At 33.8% G+C, this 19681-nt stretch overlaps 1 protein-coding gene across 4 annotated transcripts; it reads left to right on the top strand.

Moving 5' to 3' along the window:
• Positions 1–10: 10 nt before the first annotated feature.
• On the top strand, positions 11–19559 carry LOC143230235 (nipped-B-like protein A). 4 transcript variants are annotated; one of them, XM_076463411.1, is made up of 5 exons: positions 16–146; positions 5817–5869; positions 6998–7075; positions 8402–8585; positions 10993–19559. In XM_076463411.1, exon 5 carries the CDS (start codon positions 11084–11086, stop codon positions 17900–17902), a length of 6819 nt encoding a protein of 2272 aa, XP_076319526.1. In that variant the 5' UTR covers positions 16–146; positions 5817–5869; positions 6998–7075; positions 8402–8585; positions 10993–11083; the 3' UTR covers positions 17903–19559. The 4 variants fall into 4 exon arrangements, with proteins under 4 accessions (XP_076319525.1, XP_076319523.1, XP_076319524.1 ...); XM_076463410.1 differs by lacking the exon at positions 5817–5869 and having other exon boundaries at positions 11–146; XM_076463409.1 differs by lacking the exon at positions 8402–8585 and having other exon boundaries at positions 12–146.
• Positions 19560–19681: the final 122 nt, after the last annotated feature.

The raw sequence follows: 19681 nt of genomic DNA, 5'->3' as shown, positions 1-19681 counted from the left end.
TTTGTTTTACGAGAATATTGGTCACGTAATGGCGGACAATGATACGAATTCATAAGTTAAGCCTAACGTACAAATTTACAACTAGTTTCGAGGTTTACATTATATCGAAAGATATGCGTGTATTTCAGACAATGTTGCAGCACTTTGTATGTATATTCATGTTTCTTCTCTTGTATATTATCTTATATTCCGACAGCAAATAATAAAGTAATATCCATTTAGTTATACTTAGGCCTAATTAAAGATAGTAAGAAAGTTAACGTTGGCGGTAGTTCGTAGCTGATCTTGACGTTGTCGTTAGGGTAGGATAAAAGTAAAATATGTATAATTTAATTGCAATTTTTTGGGGACCGAATAATATGATTAAATGATTTGTTTCAGTGTTTGATAATCATTGTGAATCATGTAATCTTTCTATGGTGGTAATATATCACGTTATCTGAACCATGAAAAATTGTAAGTTTTAAATATAATGCTACTAATAATAGTAATACTAATAGTTATTCACATCGTTTTTCTTTTCGTTATTTTAACCGTAAGCGTAGTTTCTAAATACTTAATATTAATCCCAGTACTGACACTGAATTCACGTTTTCAATTCACACGTAAAAACATTATGTTATAAAAGGGCAATACTCTTCACGAAAAGTTAGAGAAAGAGGTACAGTTAGGCTTAACTATCATGTAATGGAAATTAATTCAGACGTGTTGAGGGTGAAATGTTAAGATATATGTAAAAAATATATATTATGAAAGTAGTGACTACTAAGCTTACAAGATATGTAGTCAAATCTATTTTACAGTAGGACAGATTCTTATCCTTTGGTAGAAATTTTAACAGAACAAAATTCTGTTTTTAATGTGATAGTTTGCAACTTGGTTTACAGCTGAAACTATCAGTAACAGTGAGGGTACGTAACAAACATTCAAAGTTTTATAAGTAACAACATGAAAAGGTTATATTTAAATAAATTTACACATTATTGGGTTACTTTTTAGTGTTAACATAAGTAGGCAGCTTGTGATCAGTTGGAAATCAATATTAGTTTTATTAAAATGTTTGTAATTGATAATTCCAAAAGATAATATTTAAATAGGTGTTATTTTGTTAAATTTTTCTACATACTATGGATGGATTTAATTGACTATTATTTTCTTTCTCCATGTTTGTTCTAAGAAAAACCCAAAGTAACAGTTTGTTGTTCAAGTTATTGAAGTTAAGTCTTTATCAATTGAACTAAATGTAAATCTTCATTTCTGATTATCTAATCAACAAATGCTTGCATAAATTTAGGTTAACAACACGTATCATAAAATAAACCATGCTTAACATTGTGCATAGCAGTTATAAATTTATAACATAGCCAGAAATTACAAGGTCCAACTTTGAACTTGCAGTGGAATAAAAGTTTGAAACATTGAAATGGATATTTACTAATTTTGAAGTTTTGCATTAACAACTGAAAAAAAATGGAATGGATATAAAGTATCAAATTGTTTATTAGTTGTTTTTTTCTACACTTTGAATATGTTAGCAATATAAGCTTCATACACATCTTCAGACAGAAGTTTTTAAAAATGACCTTTTGACAAATCAGGTGTGAAGGAGTGATATCAGGACTATATTTCCTGTGGTTTGTTTACTGGGTTCTCTGTCATACAATGAATAAAACTAAATTTGCAGTAATCTGCCCTGCCTCATCTAAAAGCAGTGATATTCCTTGCTTTAAAAGTAATTCATTTGTTTTTGTTGAGCCAGTTCAAGTTCTTGATTTTATGTCAGTTTGGACAGTATATAATGACAAAAAGATAAAGACATTACAGAATATTGAAATGATATGGATTTAACATAATATACAGATAGCCCTTAAAAGCTTACACACATTCACTCACAAGAGAAAAAAGTAAAAATTTAACACAACCTTTTTTTTATTTATGATAATTATTGATGTACCTCATAAATTCTGATGTAAACTCATTCCGTACGTTAATTGTAGTATTAGAAAAACATAACTGCCTTTATCTGGAACCTTACAACAAATTTCTAGACATTAAACTTGTGTTCTGTGGTCATCAGATTTTAACTTAAATGAATCTTTATCTTACAGACTCTTAAGATAATCTTGTAAGTTTCAAAATGGTCACCAGTGATTTTAAACTACCACCATAAGGCAGCCCTTCTTTTCCTGGAATCAGAATTAGGAATTTCTTATATCCCTCCTCTAAACCATATCCATTATTTTTTTTGTCTTTTTAGATAAGGAAATTAAAATTTTAAAACTGTTCAAAGTGAGGCCCACTTAGTTATTTTTTTAAAGGATAATTGTTTCTTTTGACTTGTAATCAGCATGTCTGAGTATACACTGTAAAGAGCTTTACTACTGGCAACAGAAGCCATACTGTAGAGTATCAAGCATATATTTTAAAACTTTAACCCAAGTGCATTACTTTTCTTTCACAATAATTGATGGTAATTTCCCAAACATTTGTCCACCTTACTATTCTACAATACTTCAGCATCCTTAATATAACTAGGAATTAATATAAGTGTGACAGACTTTGAACACTGGATGTAAGGACAGATTGAGAGCTTTCTTGATGCATTGTGTGGTGGTGTGTGCCCATTCTTAGTTGGTGGAGCACTGTGTCTGGTTAATTCCAAAAAGTCAACCTGTAGAGGGTACCACCAGGAGTGGAGTCTGTGGCTTAATTTAACCCATCATATTAAAATCAATAAAATCTTCATGTACTTTTATTGAAATTAATATATTTGTGCTATTGGTAACATTATTATACATCTTTATATTAGTTTAGTGGATGGAACAGCCTCCATAGTCCAGTAAGTCACTTGTTAAACTTTACTGATTATGTTCAAATCATTATGTCTTATGATAAAAATATATAAAAGCATAGTCTCAAGTATGGGAATTTGAAGAATCCACTCAGAGTTCCATTTTGACAGGAATTCATTAATAAGATTTTACTTGCTTCCATCCATCCTACGGTGCAAGTATATAGTTTTTCTCCAACTCTTGTGATTTTCTTGGCTAATCTTTGTTGACACTTTTTTCAAAAGCATTTTGAAAATCTAAGTATAATAAGTATACACTGTTCTTATTGTCTAGGTAACAAATAATATAGTTGAGAAAAAAAAACAGTAGTAATGTAATATTTCTACTTGGTGAAATCATATTGACTTTCCTTTATGTTTTATGATATCACATCTTACTAAATGATTTTGTAAAGTGTATTTTATTAAACCTCTAGAAATTTTTCCACTATAGAAGTAAGATTAAGTGGCCTATACTTGTTGGGTTACTTTTATATCACACCCTCTTTGAAGATTGTTGCACCATTAGAAATTCTCTAATCCTGGGGCAGCTGTCTACTGACCAACCAGAAATTAAAAAAAAAAAAGAGACCACATATCTGATCTTTGACCTTCTCTAAAACCATGGAAAAAACCCTTTCTGGTCTTAGTGCTTTACCTATTTCTAATCTCTCAATCATTTCACTTACCATCGATATCTGTATGATTGAGATTAACTTCAATACTTAGTATGCTCAGTACCAGGCATGTTGCACATGTATTCTCTTGTCCAATCACAAGGGTGTGGAATTTTGGAAAAAAAACCTTCTCGTCCAAGTGACAAAATGCTAGAAAAATGAACTTGTGTCCTTCTCTAGCTCACAAAACACACAAAAAAATGAATACAAGTTTTATAATTTAACTGTTAACAGAGAACACAATAAATTAGTGATTAGTAATTATTTTTTATTTTATGAAATTTAAAAAACAAGAAATTACTTCATCAATACGATACATTTATCAAGTCAGTTTTATGGAGAATGGTGTGTTTGATTTTATGTGCCACACTTCTCCTGTTTTAGGATATTTCATGGCTTCTTAGATATCTACCTGGAGTATTTTCTCAGCAATAAAAAAGAACATTAAAAATAGGAAAAGTTTGATGGTGAAACTTGTTTTCCTAGACATTTGATGATTTTAATTCCCAACTCTTAAAACAGAATATGTAAAAGCTCAGTCATATCACAGTATTTAACAAAAACCTCTCAGTCGTCCTTGTTTAGAAGCATAGTCTATTTTTCTTAATATTTTGCTTGTCTTTAACACACTCAAAAAATCTTTGCTGTTGTAACATTGTTATCCAGCTTTTTCTGATAACTCTTTTTGAATTTCCAAATTCCTTTTGTTTTTAGCCAAATAACTAGCTTTACTTTCTATATTTTTTGTAAATCATCTAATCTATATATACCTTTAAACGTAATTACTGGCATTATGCCTTTAGTAATCCAATTAGATTGAGCATCCTTTTCTACTTTTCTTGAATTAAAAGTAATTTATTTTTAAGAATTTCCCAACTTTGTCACAGTTCATTAATGATAAACCTTATAGCTTCAAAAATTAAATATCTGCGAGTTAGGAACTGAAATTTTATTTATCTATATTTCAATGCAAAGTAGAAACATCAAATTTAGTTACTGATATTCCTCTACTTCAACTCATGCATCCATATCATCAGTAATGTAATCTCCTGTTTCTGCTTCTCTGACCATATGGCACAGAAAAACATCCCAAATCATTTCAAGAAATCTGTCCCTCAGTATTTGCTCCATAATGTACCAATATCCATTTTGTTAGTGATACTTCTAACATTACAGTTTTAATTTATGTTATGTATTTGTTTTCAAACTTTGACATTTTTATAGTTAACAGGAATAAACTTGACAAAGAAGCTCAAGTCTTTGTCTGTATGGCATGTCAAGAGGACTAAAGCAAGCCCACATAGTCATCTAGACATGATGTGGGATGAACAGTAGATTTCCAGGATTGCTGAACCCTAATCTGGCATTAGAACATGTGATTGTTAGTCCCCTTTGGGATCCAAGGACAACCATGTTTGAAACTATATTCATGTCTCTACTCATAAATTAGTAGAAACAAGTGTGGCATAGATGGTCAGATGTCCTAACAGTGTTTTATTTTTAGGAACAGATCATCGTGAGGTAGCTGATCAAATGACTTGGGATAATAGAAGAGCTTTACTTCTGTGAATAATAAAGGGGGTCTTTCAACCATGCAGCAGAGTGTGAGAATTTCACACTAGTATGGTCACCTAAGTGTATTCTTAAAGCTGCTATAGTTAAGACTATTGTTTAACATTTAATGCTCTGAATCTATATTTACAAACTTCCTGTTACCCTGGGTATCTTACTGTTTCTCTTATTCACAATTTCTTAAACTCCTCTACCAGAGTTAGACAGTTAACTTCATTAAGTGACACAACTGATTACCCATGAGCATCAGTTACACTGATTAGTATTGTGGAAATGAATCAGTTACTTAAAATTAATTTTCCATTATTACAGATTTTAATTATTCTGACTATCCAAGTAATTGGAATATTTCGTTTGTGATTTCTGATTAATTCTAAATTCTTGAACTTCCTGACTTGTAAAAACATCAGCTAATAATCATAATTAGTGTTTTTGATGATAAATATTTATGATTGTTCAAATTTTTCATAATCAGCTGATTGAATGTAATAGATTAACGTGTAACTACTGCTATGTTATTTGGTGTTTACTACCCATTTATTTAGCATTTAGATAAGGTAAAATGCACTATTTAACAAACAGCATAGATTCAACTTGGTTCATATTACTCTGCATTAAGTTATGTTGTTTTAGCATTTAGTAAACTTTCTTATTACTGTGTTTTTTAAATCATATATTAATTGTAACCAGTTTGCTCATTTATTATTTTGCTTACATTACCATTTTATATTTATCAGTGATTAAAAGGTATGAAAAAAACACCACCACTAACTATTCATGAAATCACTTGGTAAGAATGCTTTTAAATAGCTATAAATTAATACTTTGTATTTAACTGACATTAAATTATTTATTTCTATGGAACATTTAATGTTCACTTTTAAAATACATTTGATTGTGGCAGTGTTACAATTTTTGTTTCTACCTGAGTTTTCATCATAAAGTACATAATTGTATTTGTATTGCATGATAAAAGTTTTAGTTATAAAGAATGTCGAGAAAATTTTGATATTTATATTCACTTCATAATAAACTGTTACTGATATATATAAAAATTATGTATATATATATTCATTTCATAATAAACTGTTACTGATATATATAAAAATTATGTATGTATATATATTCATTTCATAATAAACTTACTGATATATATAAAAATTATGTATGTATATATATTCATTTCATAATAACCTGTTACTGATATATATAAAAATTATGTATGTATATATATTCACTTCATAATAAACTGTTACTGATATATATAAAAATTATGTATGTATATATATTCATTTCATAATAAACTGTTACTGATATATATAAAAATTATATATATATATATATATATATTCACTTCATAATAAACTGTTACTGATATATATTAACATTATCTTGTTATATTTTTATATCAGTGGATTTATTTTTGCATATTTATATCACTGTTGATCTTGGGGGAAGATATTGTAGTGCTGTTTATTCTTGTTAAAATCTTTGTTTTTAATGTCTGTTCTGTTGAGCTTCCTTCATGTATGCAGCATGTTTACATCAAGATATGCACTAAGATAATTAACACATGTAGAAAGACAATCCTTAAGGTTTGTTTATTTTCTAAGAGGAGCCAGTCAGTGTGTTACTGTCAGTCTAGAAGTAGGTATTCTGACATATTTTATATTAGAAACATTACTCATAAATCAAGTTAGTACTATTTATTTGTGTGTGTGTTTCAACTTTATGAAAATATCAGTTCATAAAATATTTATTGTAAACAAATATTCTATCTTAAATATGGAAAACATTACTTGAGACTGATTAGAGTCAAGATTTAGTGAGAATTTGGTTTATTTGGAAGAATAAAACTTGTTACAGGTCTTGTATTTTTCCAAAACAGATATTGATTGAAGGTTTTATTTTTTTTTAGATCTCACAAAGAGTGTGATGGCTAAGTAGCCTTCTGACTTTCATCAAAAGCAGGAAGATGGTTTTCTGACTGAACAAGGTTTGTTTCATTTATTTGTTATCATCTTGACTAATGTTACACTTTCTCCATGTTTATTTTGACCTGATCAGTTGTGGTAGTGTATTGAAAAATATAATTTTATCAACCCATTTCTCTCCTTATAATATACATAATTTTTTGTCCCTCCAGATGAGAATTTAAAAACATATCTTAAGTCTAGATGGAAAGGTACATGTTTGATTTATTATCCTTTCAAACTATAATCAGTAGTCATAGAAATCTGTTTTCCTTCTAGATCATGCTTTTACACTGTACCTTTTGTTATGTTGCACAGAATGTTTTGTTTTGTGTGAAATATTTCAACCAGAGATTTATGCTGTAGCTCACTAGTGAAAACACTGTTAAAGGGGAGAGGATGGACAATAGGGTACAAAGTACCAAGATCCACAGGTTTAAAAGATAGAACATTTAAAAAAACAAACTAGTTTTGACATTTCATTCTGTGTGTGAATCAGTTGCGGTTAAAAATGTCATGTTATACGTTCCTACTCTCATATATTTTTGAAATACGTTTTAAAATAGAATGCTTCTTTCTTTTCTTTTGTCAAATAAAAAAATGAGAATTTTTTATTTCTCTACATAATGAAATTTACAAGGTTATCTGGGGGATTGGTAGGATAGACTTCTGTATTATATTCTGAAGATAAGAGGACACAGTCTACATAAATATAATAGAACTATTAGTTATATTTTCATGTACAGTTACGACAGAAAGTGTTCATGAGTAGTGTTTTCCTCATAACTTAAAAAGTATTATGATTAGGATAATGAAAGTATAGTACATTATAAAATTAGTATATTATACTAACACACATTTACATAAATTTTTATGTAAATTGAATAACAAATAAACTGTTTATAAACAAATAACCAAACATAGGAGGGGCAGAAAGTGTTCATGCATCTGCTTTAATGGTCAGTTTTGTAGTTTTTCAGGTGAATTACTTGGCGCAGTCTCTCCATGATCATTTGACAGTACTCGACTGGTATTTTCTTCCATTCTTCGTTACAGAAGGCCTCCAACTCTTGCAAGTTTTTCAGATGACACTGATGAACCCTGGTCTTCAACTCATGCCAAAGGTTTTCAATTGGGTTGAGATCGGGTGACTGCGATGGCCACTCCAGAACACTTATATGGTTCCTCTGCAACCAGGATTGCATATATTTCGATGTGTGCTTAGGGTCATTGTCATGCTGGAAGATCCAACGACCCCCAAAACACAAGTTCCGAGCATCATTCTTGATATAAGTGCCTAATATACCAACGTACTCTTCTTTTTTCATGATTCTGGTGACGCGGTGAAGGCTGCCTACACCAGAAGAGCTGAAGGAACCCCATAGCATGATCAAGCCACCTCTGTGTTTAACTGTAGGGACGGTGTTCTTTGGAAGATTTTGTTCCCCCTTCTGACGGAAAATATTGCGAACATCATTGTGGCCGAAAAGCTCGATTTTAGTCTCGTCTGACCAAAGAATACTCTTCCAATAGGTAAAGGGTTTATCTACATGCTTTCTTGTATGCCTCAATCGTGCTTCTAAATGAACAGGCTTTAAATATGGAGTTCTACGAGGACGGCATGCTTTGAACCCAGAAGAGCATCACATGTTCGTAACTGTAGAGGTGCTCACTTCAACCCCAATTTCTTTATGTCATTACGTGTTAAACGAGGGTTTCTACTAACTTCTCTGAGAATCTTCCTCTTGGTTCTCTCTGGAATTTTAGTAGGGCGTCTGGAACGAGGGAGGTTAGTAGTTGATCCTGTAAGTTTAAACTTGGCAATTATGCTTTGAACAGTAGATTTCAGCACATTAAGTTATGTAGCAATACCGGAAAGAGACACACGAGACTTGTATTTTACAATAATTCGGTTTTTTAAATCACTGGACATTTGTTTCCTATTCACCATGATGACCAATCAGGTAATGACGGAGACAGCGCTAAATTGCCAGAAGTACATTTTTTGCTGGCTAAATTCCAATAATTATGAACCCAGTGTCTAGTTCTGGAATGGTATAATGTAGTTTATTCGCCAAACTAAACAAAATTTTTATGGGCATATCAGTTTTTTCACACGTTCTGAACTGTACGAACACTTTCTGCTCCTCCTGTTTTTGGTTATTTGTTTATAAACAGTTTATTTGTCATTTAATTTACATACAAATGTATGTTGATGTGTGTTAGTATAATATTTATAACATACCATATGTATATTAGTCTAATCATGATACTTTTTAACTTATGAGCAAAAAACTACTTGGGACGCAGGGGTATGAACACTTACTGTCGTAACTGTAGCTGATTCACAAGGCGTGGATAGATCTTCACCAACATTAGTATGTAGATTCATTGAGTCAGTGGGAAATATATACAGATCTTCTGTTTTGCAGCTTTATGGGCTTTTGTCTTTTTTTTAATTACACATAAGGGAGGCAACTTTTCGTGACCTAAAATGAGCTTTCATTTATCATGAAGTTACATAACTTTCATCCAGGAGAGGGTTATTCCATCCAGTAACTTTCATCCAAGAGATGGTCACTCCATCTAGTAACTTTCATCCAAGAGATGGTCACTTCATCCAGTAACTTTCATCCAAGAGATGGTCACTCCATCTAGTAACTTTCATCCAGGAGATGGTCACTCCATCTAGTAACTTTCATCCAGGAGAGGGTTATTCCATCCAGTATCTTTCATCCAAGAGATGGTCACTCCATCTAGTAACTTTCATCCAGGAGATGGTCACTCCATCTAGTAACTTTCATCCAGGAGATGGTCATTCCATTTAGTAACTTTCATCCAAGAGATGGTCACTCCATCTAGTAACTTTCATCCAAGAGATGGTCACTCCATCTAGTAACTTTCATCCAGGAGATGGTCATTCCATCTAGTAACTTTCATCCAGGAGATGGTCACTCCATCTAGTAACTTTCATCCAAGAAATGGTTACTCTACTTAGTTTTATTTCTAGTGATTGTGTAATGGAATCAGTTGCCAACAGCAGTAATGGGTGCTAACATTTTACCAGAGAATAAAAGGGAAATCAGTAAGTTCTTTGAAAGTTAAGAGTGGGTTTTTTGTTATTTAAGTTTCTTAAAGATGGTTGTGTGGGAGAATTTTTGAAGGATCTAATGATTCCTTGTTGTGTATTTGTTATTTCTAAGTGTCATGGGTCATTCTTCATTATATAAAGTATCATGTTATTGAATATACAGTTGACTTACATGCACTTCACTTAAACAGCATTTTGAACAGTAGCCTATTCTTAGATGGAGGAGGGGATAGCCACTTACACACCTTAATTTGTCAGAAATTATATGGATTCTCACCATTAAACATCATTAAACCATTTTAAATGTTTGGTCATGAATTCAAATTCCCAAATCTATGTTAGTCCAGCCATCCATATCACATACATGTACACAGTGCATGAATATATTGGCAAGCAAGTCTTATATGTCTTGTTTATTAGGTGTATTTAAAGTTTTTTATTACAAATTTCAACTTTACAAATCTCAGATTTTGCAAAATCATTTCCAAGATGAGTTGCTGTATATATTACCAGATATCTTTAAAATAATTTTCCATGTAAATGTTTTGGAATAATTACAGTAACAGTCTTTAACCAGCATCAAATAGATATGTTATAAAATCATATGATTTGGATTTATAAAGTTAACCTCCACCTCCATAGATATACAATATCTTACAATCTGAATTTGTCAGATTTTTGATGAGTCTTGTCCTTTCACCAATTTCTGAAATGATACTGAATGTAACACTTTATCCTAATATAATTGATCAATACATACTAGAAGAAACCCTAAACAGTGGTATATTTCACATGTATTTGAAGTTATTTTGTTTTATAATTATTTCACATTTCTTCTGTTTTATTCAGGTTTAAGCAGCCACCTCCATCCCTTTGTGAAATCAATGTGTGTAGTGTACTCTGTTAGTGGTGATTTCCCACTAACCACTTGAAGACTAGGATGAGTGGGGAAGGACCAAGTGTACCAATAACAACATTAGCTGGGATTCAGAGCCTAACAGATCTTCTTCTTGAACTGCCACTCCCAGTAGCTTTACCTGGAGCTCATGGCAACCAGAGCCTTCTGCCTCATCCCAGGGATGGTGAAGAATTTCAAAGATTGTTGAGTACCCATGAAGCAGTTCTTTTACCCCAGTTGTTTGATGCTTTGAGTCGTGCGTCAACCGATCATGTTGAAGTGAAGGATGGATATCTAGGTAGTACACCCCAGAGTGGTCAAGCATCACAGTTGCTTCAGTTTGTGCTCTCCAGAAATCCTACAATTTTTACAGGTTTTCTTACTCAAGATGTTACTGCCCAAAGAACACCTGGAAGTTCTCACTGGGGGCAGCCATCTTTCATTGCAGGTTCTCTGTACCCCCAACAGTCAACATATAGTTCAACAACTGTAGTATCTCAGACATCACACTCAAGCTCACCTCAGTTTCCAACCCAGGAAAGCCCAGGATACTTTGCTGCAGATCCAAGTCATGGACTTCACCATGTACAAAATAGCCCATTATCAGTGTCACATCAGAAATCCCCTCATAGTGTGTATTCCCCATATGGTCCACCTCTTACCCCCCAATCATCGGCTCATTCAAATACAGTGTCTCCAGTCCATGAACAAACTAATCATTTAGCTGCTCTGCCAGAACAGAATCAGCAGACATGCTATCCACCATCGTTTACTAGAAGTACTTCTCATTTGGCTAGTGCATCGTCATATAAGAATGGAAACTGCCAAGATGCTGTCAATTTGATTTCTCCTGTAAAGGGAGACAAAAGGACAGGTAATCATGTCAGTGAACCTCATCAACAGTTGTCACAAAGTAATTTCATTCCTACGCCATCAGAGAATTCACATGATAAAAACATACATTCTTCGCTACTTTGTACAAACTCGCAGCCCTATGTATCCCATACATCATCATCAGTGGTATCCACAAAATCTAAACATCAGCAAGACCAAATGTCTCAGGGTAACCAAGACTACTCAACAAAAAACTGTACACCAGACCCTCACCTGCCATCTGCCATAGAAAGGCATGTGGACAGTGATCGCAATAATCAGCTGTTAAGTGAAGATGAAAAAGCTAAAAATGAAAAAGAGAAACAAAGTTGTGTAAAATTACAAAATTCCAGCCAACATAATGTAGATATTACAAGTAGAGTTGATAAGCAAACCACTCCAGCCAGAACTATCCACATAAATCAGCCTCAGGCTAGAAAACCTGCTTTTAATAACAAACGATTAAGGGCAGAAGATGTGGCGGGTTGTGAAAATAAAGAACAAGAATCTGAGGCATCAGAAAAAGGTTATTCGATTTCAACAGCTCATAACTTTGGTGGAAATAAGAAACAAGAAGTTGTGGGTCAACAAAAACTTCTTTCAGAACCAGTTGTTGTTATTAGTAAATTAAATACTGTAGAGACCAAAGAACAAGAATCTGTGGCACAGCAAAACTCCTCTCCAGGACCAATTGTTGTTCTTAGTAAATTAAGCCCCGCAGAGCAAGCTCTTGCCCAGAAAAGTGTAAGGGCATTCACCCGTAAAGTGACTCTGAAAAGTGAAGAGGAATCTATGCCATCTAGAAAATTTTTTAAACATCCAAAAAGATGGGAATTTGAGGATTCGGATTCTCAGCTTGTATCACCAAAGAGAAAACAGAGACAAAATTATCATCAAGGTGAGATAAAATCTTCAGATAGATACAAAGGTCAAAAAAGAACATATGACAGTGATGAAGATTGGAATGATAAGTCTGATCAAGATTACCAGTACTCAACATCCCTTTCTGAAAGGGTTAAAAAGAGACGACGTACTAGTCAACAGACAACTTATTCTGTTGATGAAAGAGAAGATCCAGAATCCCCACCAGGACTACCACCACTCACCTTAAAGGAAAAGAAAACTAAAATAAAAAAGTTGAAAAAAGAGCCATTACCAGAACAACTTTCTGTGGAGGAGCTTATGGAAACAGACACCTATCAAAGGTTTTCTAGAACAGTGGACACCATTTTTGACTCAATGGAAGATTTGGATCTCACGGCAGAGATTGATGAAGATGCTGAATGTCCTGCTGAAGCTCTGATTCCAAAGTCTCAATTAACAGATCTTTGCAATGAAGCTGCAAAATTAAAAATGCTTCATGCTATGAATCATTTTCCTCCAGAAAGGTTGATCCGACTACTCAATATTTTAGAGAGGAACATACTGGATGGAGCAAAGCTACTTCCTTTTCAAAATATCGATGAACAAGATGAAGAGGAAGCTAGATTATGGCTTGAGTTAACGATGGAAAGAATTATGAGAAGTGTTGACTCATCCCTTACAACACTGTATATCATGACATCTCCAAATGTACCAGAGAAGGTCTTCCTGGAAGATGTAATTGAAAGAATTGTTCTTTTTACAAAATTTCAGATTCAGAATACTGTGTACCCAGTTTTTGATCCAGCATATAGGGCAGATCCCAAATCCAAAGATGGATATGTTGGAAATATAAAACAGAAGAGAGCCCACGCTCATAAAATTAAAGAAAAATCCGTCATCCAGCTCTATAATAAAATTCATGAGTTGGTCGGGTTATTGGCAGAATTAATGGAAATTCAAATTTTTACTGATACCATTATCTTACATGTTTCTACTCTCGGAGTTAGTCCATTCTTTGTAGAGAGAGTGAGTGAGCTACAGCTGAATGCCCTTCGTCTAGTGACATCAGTGTTTTCTAAGTATGAAAAACACAGACAGCTGATCCTTGAAGACATACTGGCATCCATTGCAAGGCTTCCAACCAGTAAACGTAGCCTCAGGAACTATAGACTAAATTCTGAAGAGTGTATACAAATGCTTACTGCTCTGGTTCTGCAACTTATCCACAGTGTCTCCCATTTACCTGAAGTAGAAATAGAAAAAAAACAAGAACCATACATGTTTCAAGATGAAACTGATAATCCCAAAAAGACTGACCAGTCAAAAGAAACCATCTCAGTGGAGAAAGATGTTCTAATTGTAACATCATATGAAGCAGCTGTAAGAACAGCAGTGAACTTTTTGTCTGTATTTTTAAAAAAATGTGTGACCAAAAATGAAGAAATGGATTATAGACCTTTGTTCGAGAACTTTGTACAAGATCTATTGAGTACAGTGAACAAACCTGAGTGGCCAGCTTCAGAATTGCTATTGAGCTTGCTAGGCAGATTGTTAGTGCAAACATTTAGCAATAAGTCTTTGGATATGTCTCAGCGTGTAGCTTCTTTAGACTATCTTGGTGTGGTTGCAGCTCGACTTCGTAAAGATGCCGTCACAAGTCAGCTAAAGAAAGAGACTCTTGAAGAGGTCATTAAGCAGATAGAGATGAACAGTGCTTCGGAGTGTATTGACTCAGGAAGTCATGGAAAAAGTAAGAAGAAAACAAAATCTAAGATCATAAAAAGAGATGAAATCCAAGTTTTACAAAAGGCTTTATTGGATTATCTTGATGAGAATGTGGAGAGTGACCCAGCTTTACAGTTTGCAAGGCGTTTCTACATTGCTCAGTGGTACAGAGATGCAACAGCTGAAGTGAAACCTATAAGCAGCCCCACTAAAGACAAAGGAGAATTAGAACAACAGGAAGAGAGCCCTAGTAAGATTAACCGTGGTACATCGAAGAGCTCAAGACATCGTAACAAGAAAGTCTCGAGTTACACCTATGATGAGGATGATGATGAAGAGGATCTTTCTCCAGAAAAAGAAGAACCAAAACCTGATCCAGACAAAGAAGACATTCACCTGAAAAGATTAGCAGTTGCGGAAGATCGTAAAAAATTTCTTTTATCATTAATACAGTCAAATAATCATAGAATTTCAAACATAAGTGATGAACATTTGATTGACTATGACACTGCTGAATTGATATCACGGTTTCTGGCATCTAAAAGACCTTTTTCCCAGAGTTTTGATATTTATTTATCACAGATACTAAGAGTGTTGAACGAAACAGCTGTGGCTGTTCGTACCAAAGCAATGAAGTGTTTGTCTTTGGTAGTAGAAGCCGATCCAGGCATATTGGCCCGTTCAGACATGCAACGAGGAGTGCATGGTCGTCTTCTCGACCAGTCTACCAGCGTGAGAGAAGCTGCTGTTGACTTGGTGGGTAGATTTATCTTAATCCGTCCAGAATTGACTCACAAATATTACGATATGCTGACTGACCGCATCTTAGATACGGGAGTTAGTGTTCGAAAAAGAGTTATAAAAATTTTAAAAGATATTTGTTTAGAACAACCTGATTTCCCTAAAATACCAGAAATCTGTGTGAAAATGATAAGAAGGGTAAATGATGAAGAAGGAATAAAAAAACTTGTTGGAGAAGTCTTTCAGAATATGTGGTTTACTCCTGTCTCAGAAAGACAAGCTCATAGAATTGTTCAAAAGGTAAAGAATATTACTCATGTAGTTGCTGCCTGTAAAGAGATTGGATTGGAATGGTTTGAGCAGTTGTTGACCAACTTATTAAAAAATAAAGAGGACAGTGGATACAAAGCTGTCCTAAAATCTTGCAAGCAAATAGTGGATTGTGTTGTGGACAGTGTTCTCGAATTAGAAGGAACATTGAAAGGAGAGGAATCAACAGGAGCAAGTCAACATCTTGTTGCATGTTTCAACACATTGTACCTCTTCAGCAAGATTCAACCACAGTTAGTTGTTCCTCATGCTACCACTATTCAGCCATACCTCAGCATGAGATGCAACACACAAGCTGACTACCTTGTGTTGCAGAATGTAGCGAGGACCCTAGAGTTAGTGGTTCCTCTTATTGAACACCCTAGTGAGTCTTTCTTGGCACAGGTGGAAGAAGACATGGTAAAGCTCATCCTTCGTCATGGAATGTTGATTCTGCCTAGTTGTGTCAGTTGTCTGGGTTCTGTTGTCAACCGGGTAACTAAAAATTATCAACTGGTGCTAGACTGCTTTCAAAAATTTTTCATTGTACTCTTGGGTTTTAAAAAAGAGCATGAAAAGAACCCAGAAAACCCAGTGCTAGTTCAGCAAAGACCAAAGTTACTGAGATCACTTTTTACCGTCGGTCTCTTCTGTCGACATTTTGTCTTTGAATCATTAGAAGGAACTTCAGTAGATTCTGGAGGAGAATCAATCAAACTTCGTGTGTTTAATGTTATGATGTATTTTGCAAAACACGATGATGAAGATATACGTCACAAGGCCCTTAGTGGCCTGGGTTTTATGATGATTCGTCATTATGATCTGATGTTAGGAGTAGATGTTAAAAACCTCTACCATTATATGCTTACTAGCCCTGGTGCTCCTGTTAATATGAAATGCCAGGTTTTAAAGAATCTGACCAATTATCTGTTGGAAGAAGAAGCACAGATGATTCAGAAAGATGCAGAATGGAGCAAAGTTTCTAAGTCAGAAGATCTTAAAGAAATGGGAGACATAACATCAGGCATGGCAAGCACTGTTATACAGATCTATTTGAAGCAAGTTCTGGAATCGGTTCTTAATATCCAACCTTCTGTGCGTAAAGCTGCCCTACATGTAGTGCAACTGATTCTAGGCCAAGGATTAGTTCATCCTGTCCAAGTAGTTCCATATTTGATTTGTATGGGTGCAGATAATGAACAAGTGATCAGAACCAAAGCAGACCAACTTCTTCAAGAAATAGAGAAGAAATATCCTGGGTTTGTTCAGATGAAGGCTTTGGCTGGTGTAAGACTTTCATACAAAATGCTTCTTCTACTTATGGAAGATTCTAAAGAACTTATTCGTGGGTTTCGTATGGGTGAGACTCCAGTGAGTCGGAATGGATTTTTATACTCAGTGATTCGTAGTACTCGTCAAAATCGTCGGGCATTTGTAATGTCTTTATTGAAGCTTTTTGACGAACAAGCTAAAACACCTCTATCTGAATTGTTGTACGTGGCAGATAATATTGTGTATTTTCCATATCAGACACAAGATGAACCGTTATTTGTCATCCACCACATTGATGTAATGCTTTCTGTCTCGGGTTCTAATTTGTTGCAGACGTTCCGAGAGCATCTTCTGCCTGGTAAGAATCCAGCCGTGATTTCAGAAGATGGAGAAACTTGTTTTGATGATGATGAAGATGATGACGACTTTGAATCACTGTATAAACGTCTTCCAGAAGATACTACTATTTTACAAGAGTGCATGACAGCATCTCAAGGGTGCCTATTACTTCTCTTAATCAAGCAAACCCTCAAAGACATGTATGGTTTTACCGACAATAAGATTCAACAGTACTCGCCTAACGAGTCAGCGAAGGTGTATGAGAAATCTATGAACCGAAAGACAGCTGTGAGATTCAAACCTGTCTCTGTCATTGATTTTATTAAATCTGGTAAGCAAGAAGGACAACTAAATGATAAAGGCAGAAAAAAATTAGTAGAACAATATTTAGACTTTAAAAAACTTATGCTTACTATTGACCCCAGTGATGAAGATGATGAAATATCAATAGGTCCTCGACCATTGGCGGCACAAACCACAGCTGCTTGTGGCAGTACTGACACTAAAAGTTTGGTTGTGACAGAAGAAGGATTGGCAGTTTCTTCTAGTGAACAAACAAGAAATGGTTCTTTGACGCCAAAAAGTAGACCATCTTTAACTAATAATCGTTCACGGCATAAGGCAAAGACAATTGTAAAGAAAGAAAAGAAGAAAAAACACAAAAGGAAACGAAAGAGAATTATTGAATCAGATGAATCGGACGATGATTCAGGAAGTGATCCTGACTACTGTGAGTGAGTTTAATTAATAGGGCTTAAAACTGTTGGTGTCGAGAACTTTTATCAATATTGAGAATAGACTGTGAACATGAGAAAAACATTGACTGTAAGTATAATAAGGGTGAGGGTTGTGTGACTCAGAACATTTTTAATTATGAAGTGTTATGAAAATAGACTGGTGAGATCTGGGTTATCCCTGCCATTGTAAAAACAGTAGTTTTGGTATAAAGCTACATTAAGTATATGTTTTTTTGTTTTTTTTTAATCTTACCTTATTAGAAGTGTAACAAAGGAAGTGGAAAGGATTACCACTGAAGTAACTTATTTATTGATGACCTCATATGTAATAGAGTATTTGGGGTCAATATCTATAAGTGGTGTGTAATGCCTTTCTTAGTGAACACTTGTGTTGTGGGTTTCATGTCAAATATGCAGTCCATCAAATGCCTTCATCATTCATGTGTGTTCTATACATAGTGCACATTTTGATGGAATGTACAAAACTGATTTGCACAAAACTTGTTATTGTCATATTGTCCACTCTGAATTGTCATTATCATTGTTAATTCATATTGTCCACTCTGAATTGTCATTATCATTGTTAATTCATATTGTCCACTCTGAAAGAAAGGTGTTAGCATCTCTTAATGATTATGATTGAGTGTGTGTGTGCATGTGTGAGAGAAACCAAATGACTGGGCAGCATACTGTTTTTTCATACATCGAACCTGTTCATTAGCGCTGTGTCACCATGTAATCAAAGATTTATTTTGAAAATTTTCTGGTTTTGAATATAGTATTTTTTCCAGAATTTTCTCACCAATTATCTGTTGCATATGATTATGAAAGGTTTGGCATCCAATAATAGTATTCATTGAAAAGTTGAATAGTCTTCAAGAATGGGAAGATGTGGAACCAGAGATTCTAAAAATTGTTCATAATATTAAGGTGCAAAAAAAAACAATTTTTTATTATAACACTCAGCTCTTTGGATGCATTTGAAACTGAAATTATCCCTGGATATTAATAAACTGTACAGACACACAGAAGTTGGGGCAGGGTCCTTATTCCATTTTGTTTACCATAGTTTTCATTTTTGTTACTGTATTGTTTCAACATTTGTGTACATGTATTTTCATGTTTTGACATGAAGGTCAATATATTTGGTATTTCAACACGAGTAACCAGGTGTCGCTTTTCTTTAATAAGCAGAAAAAAAAATATTTACATGTGGAATTTTTAAACCAAAATTTCATAAAAAGAACTGTGTACAAATAATAAAATGGTCACTAGCTAGTTAACTTGTCTCTAACAATAACTTGTGTTTTTGGACCAATGCCTTCTGCAAACTTATTTTCTCTGTTTTGTTGGGTTTTTTTGTTGTTAGTGTTGTACATTCATGCCCATCATTGTTTTACTTTATATATAAATACTGATTCTAATAATAATGAACGAACAAAGAAAGTGCTTTGTTTGTGTGAAACTTACAAGAAGATTTCCAGTAATAGGTTGATAAAGGAATGACCACGTTCATATGATCTTCACATTAAAACAATTCCTTTGGACAATATGATTGATCTACATTATGGACTAGAATCATTGTACATGTATAATTTGTTTAATAACATCTTAAATGATAAATCCGTAATAAAGATGTATATTTTTGCATTTAAAAAGTGCACCAACATTCCTCACACGAATTTATTACTCAGATGACGAAGCACATGATTGAAATACCAGTTTTAAGTCTAACTTCTAACTCAAATACAAGCTGATTTTTTATATTTTGATTTTCTTT

The sequence above is a fragment of the Tachypleus tridentatus genome, chromosome 10 (genome assembly GCF_004210375.1).
Source record: "Tachypleus tridentatus isolate NWPU-2018 chromosome 10, ASM421037v1, whole genome shotgun sequence".
In the NCBI taxonomy this organism is placed as follows: domain Eukaryota; kingdom Metazoa; phylum Arthropoda; class Merostomata; order Xiphosura; family Limulidae; genus Tachypleus; species Tachypleus tridentatus.
This window is presented reverse-complemented; position numbering and strand designations above follow the sequence as displayed.

What these genes read in the sequence shown, in the direction of transcription:
- LOC143230235 (XM_076463408.1), top strand. Translation starts at nt 11,084, where the DNA reads ATGAGTGGGGAAGGACCAAGTGTACCAATAACAACATTAGCTGGGATT.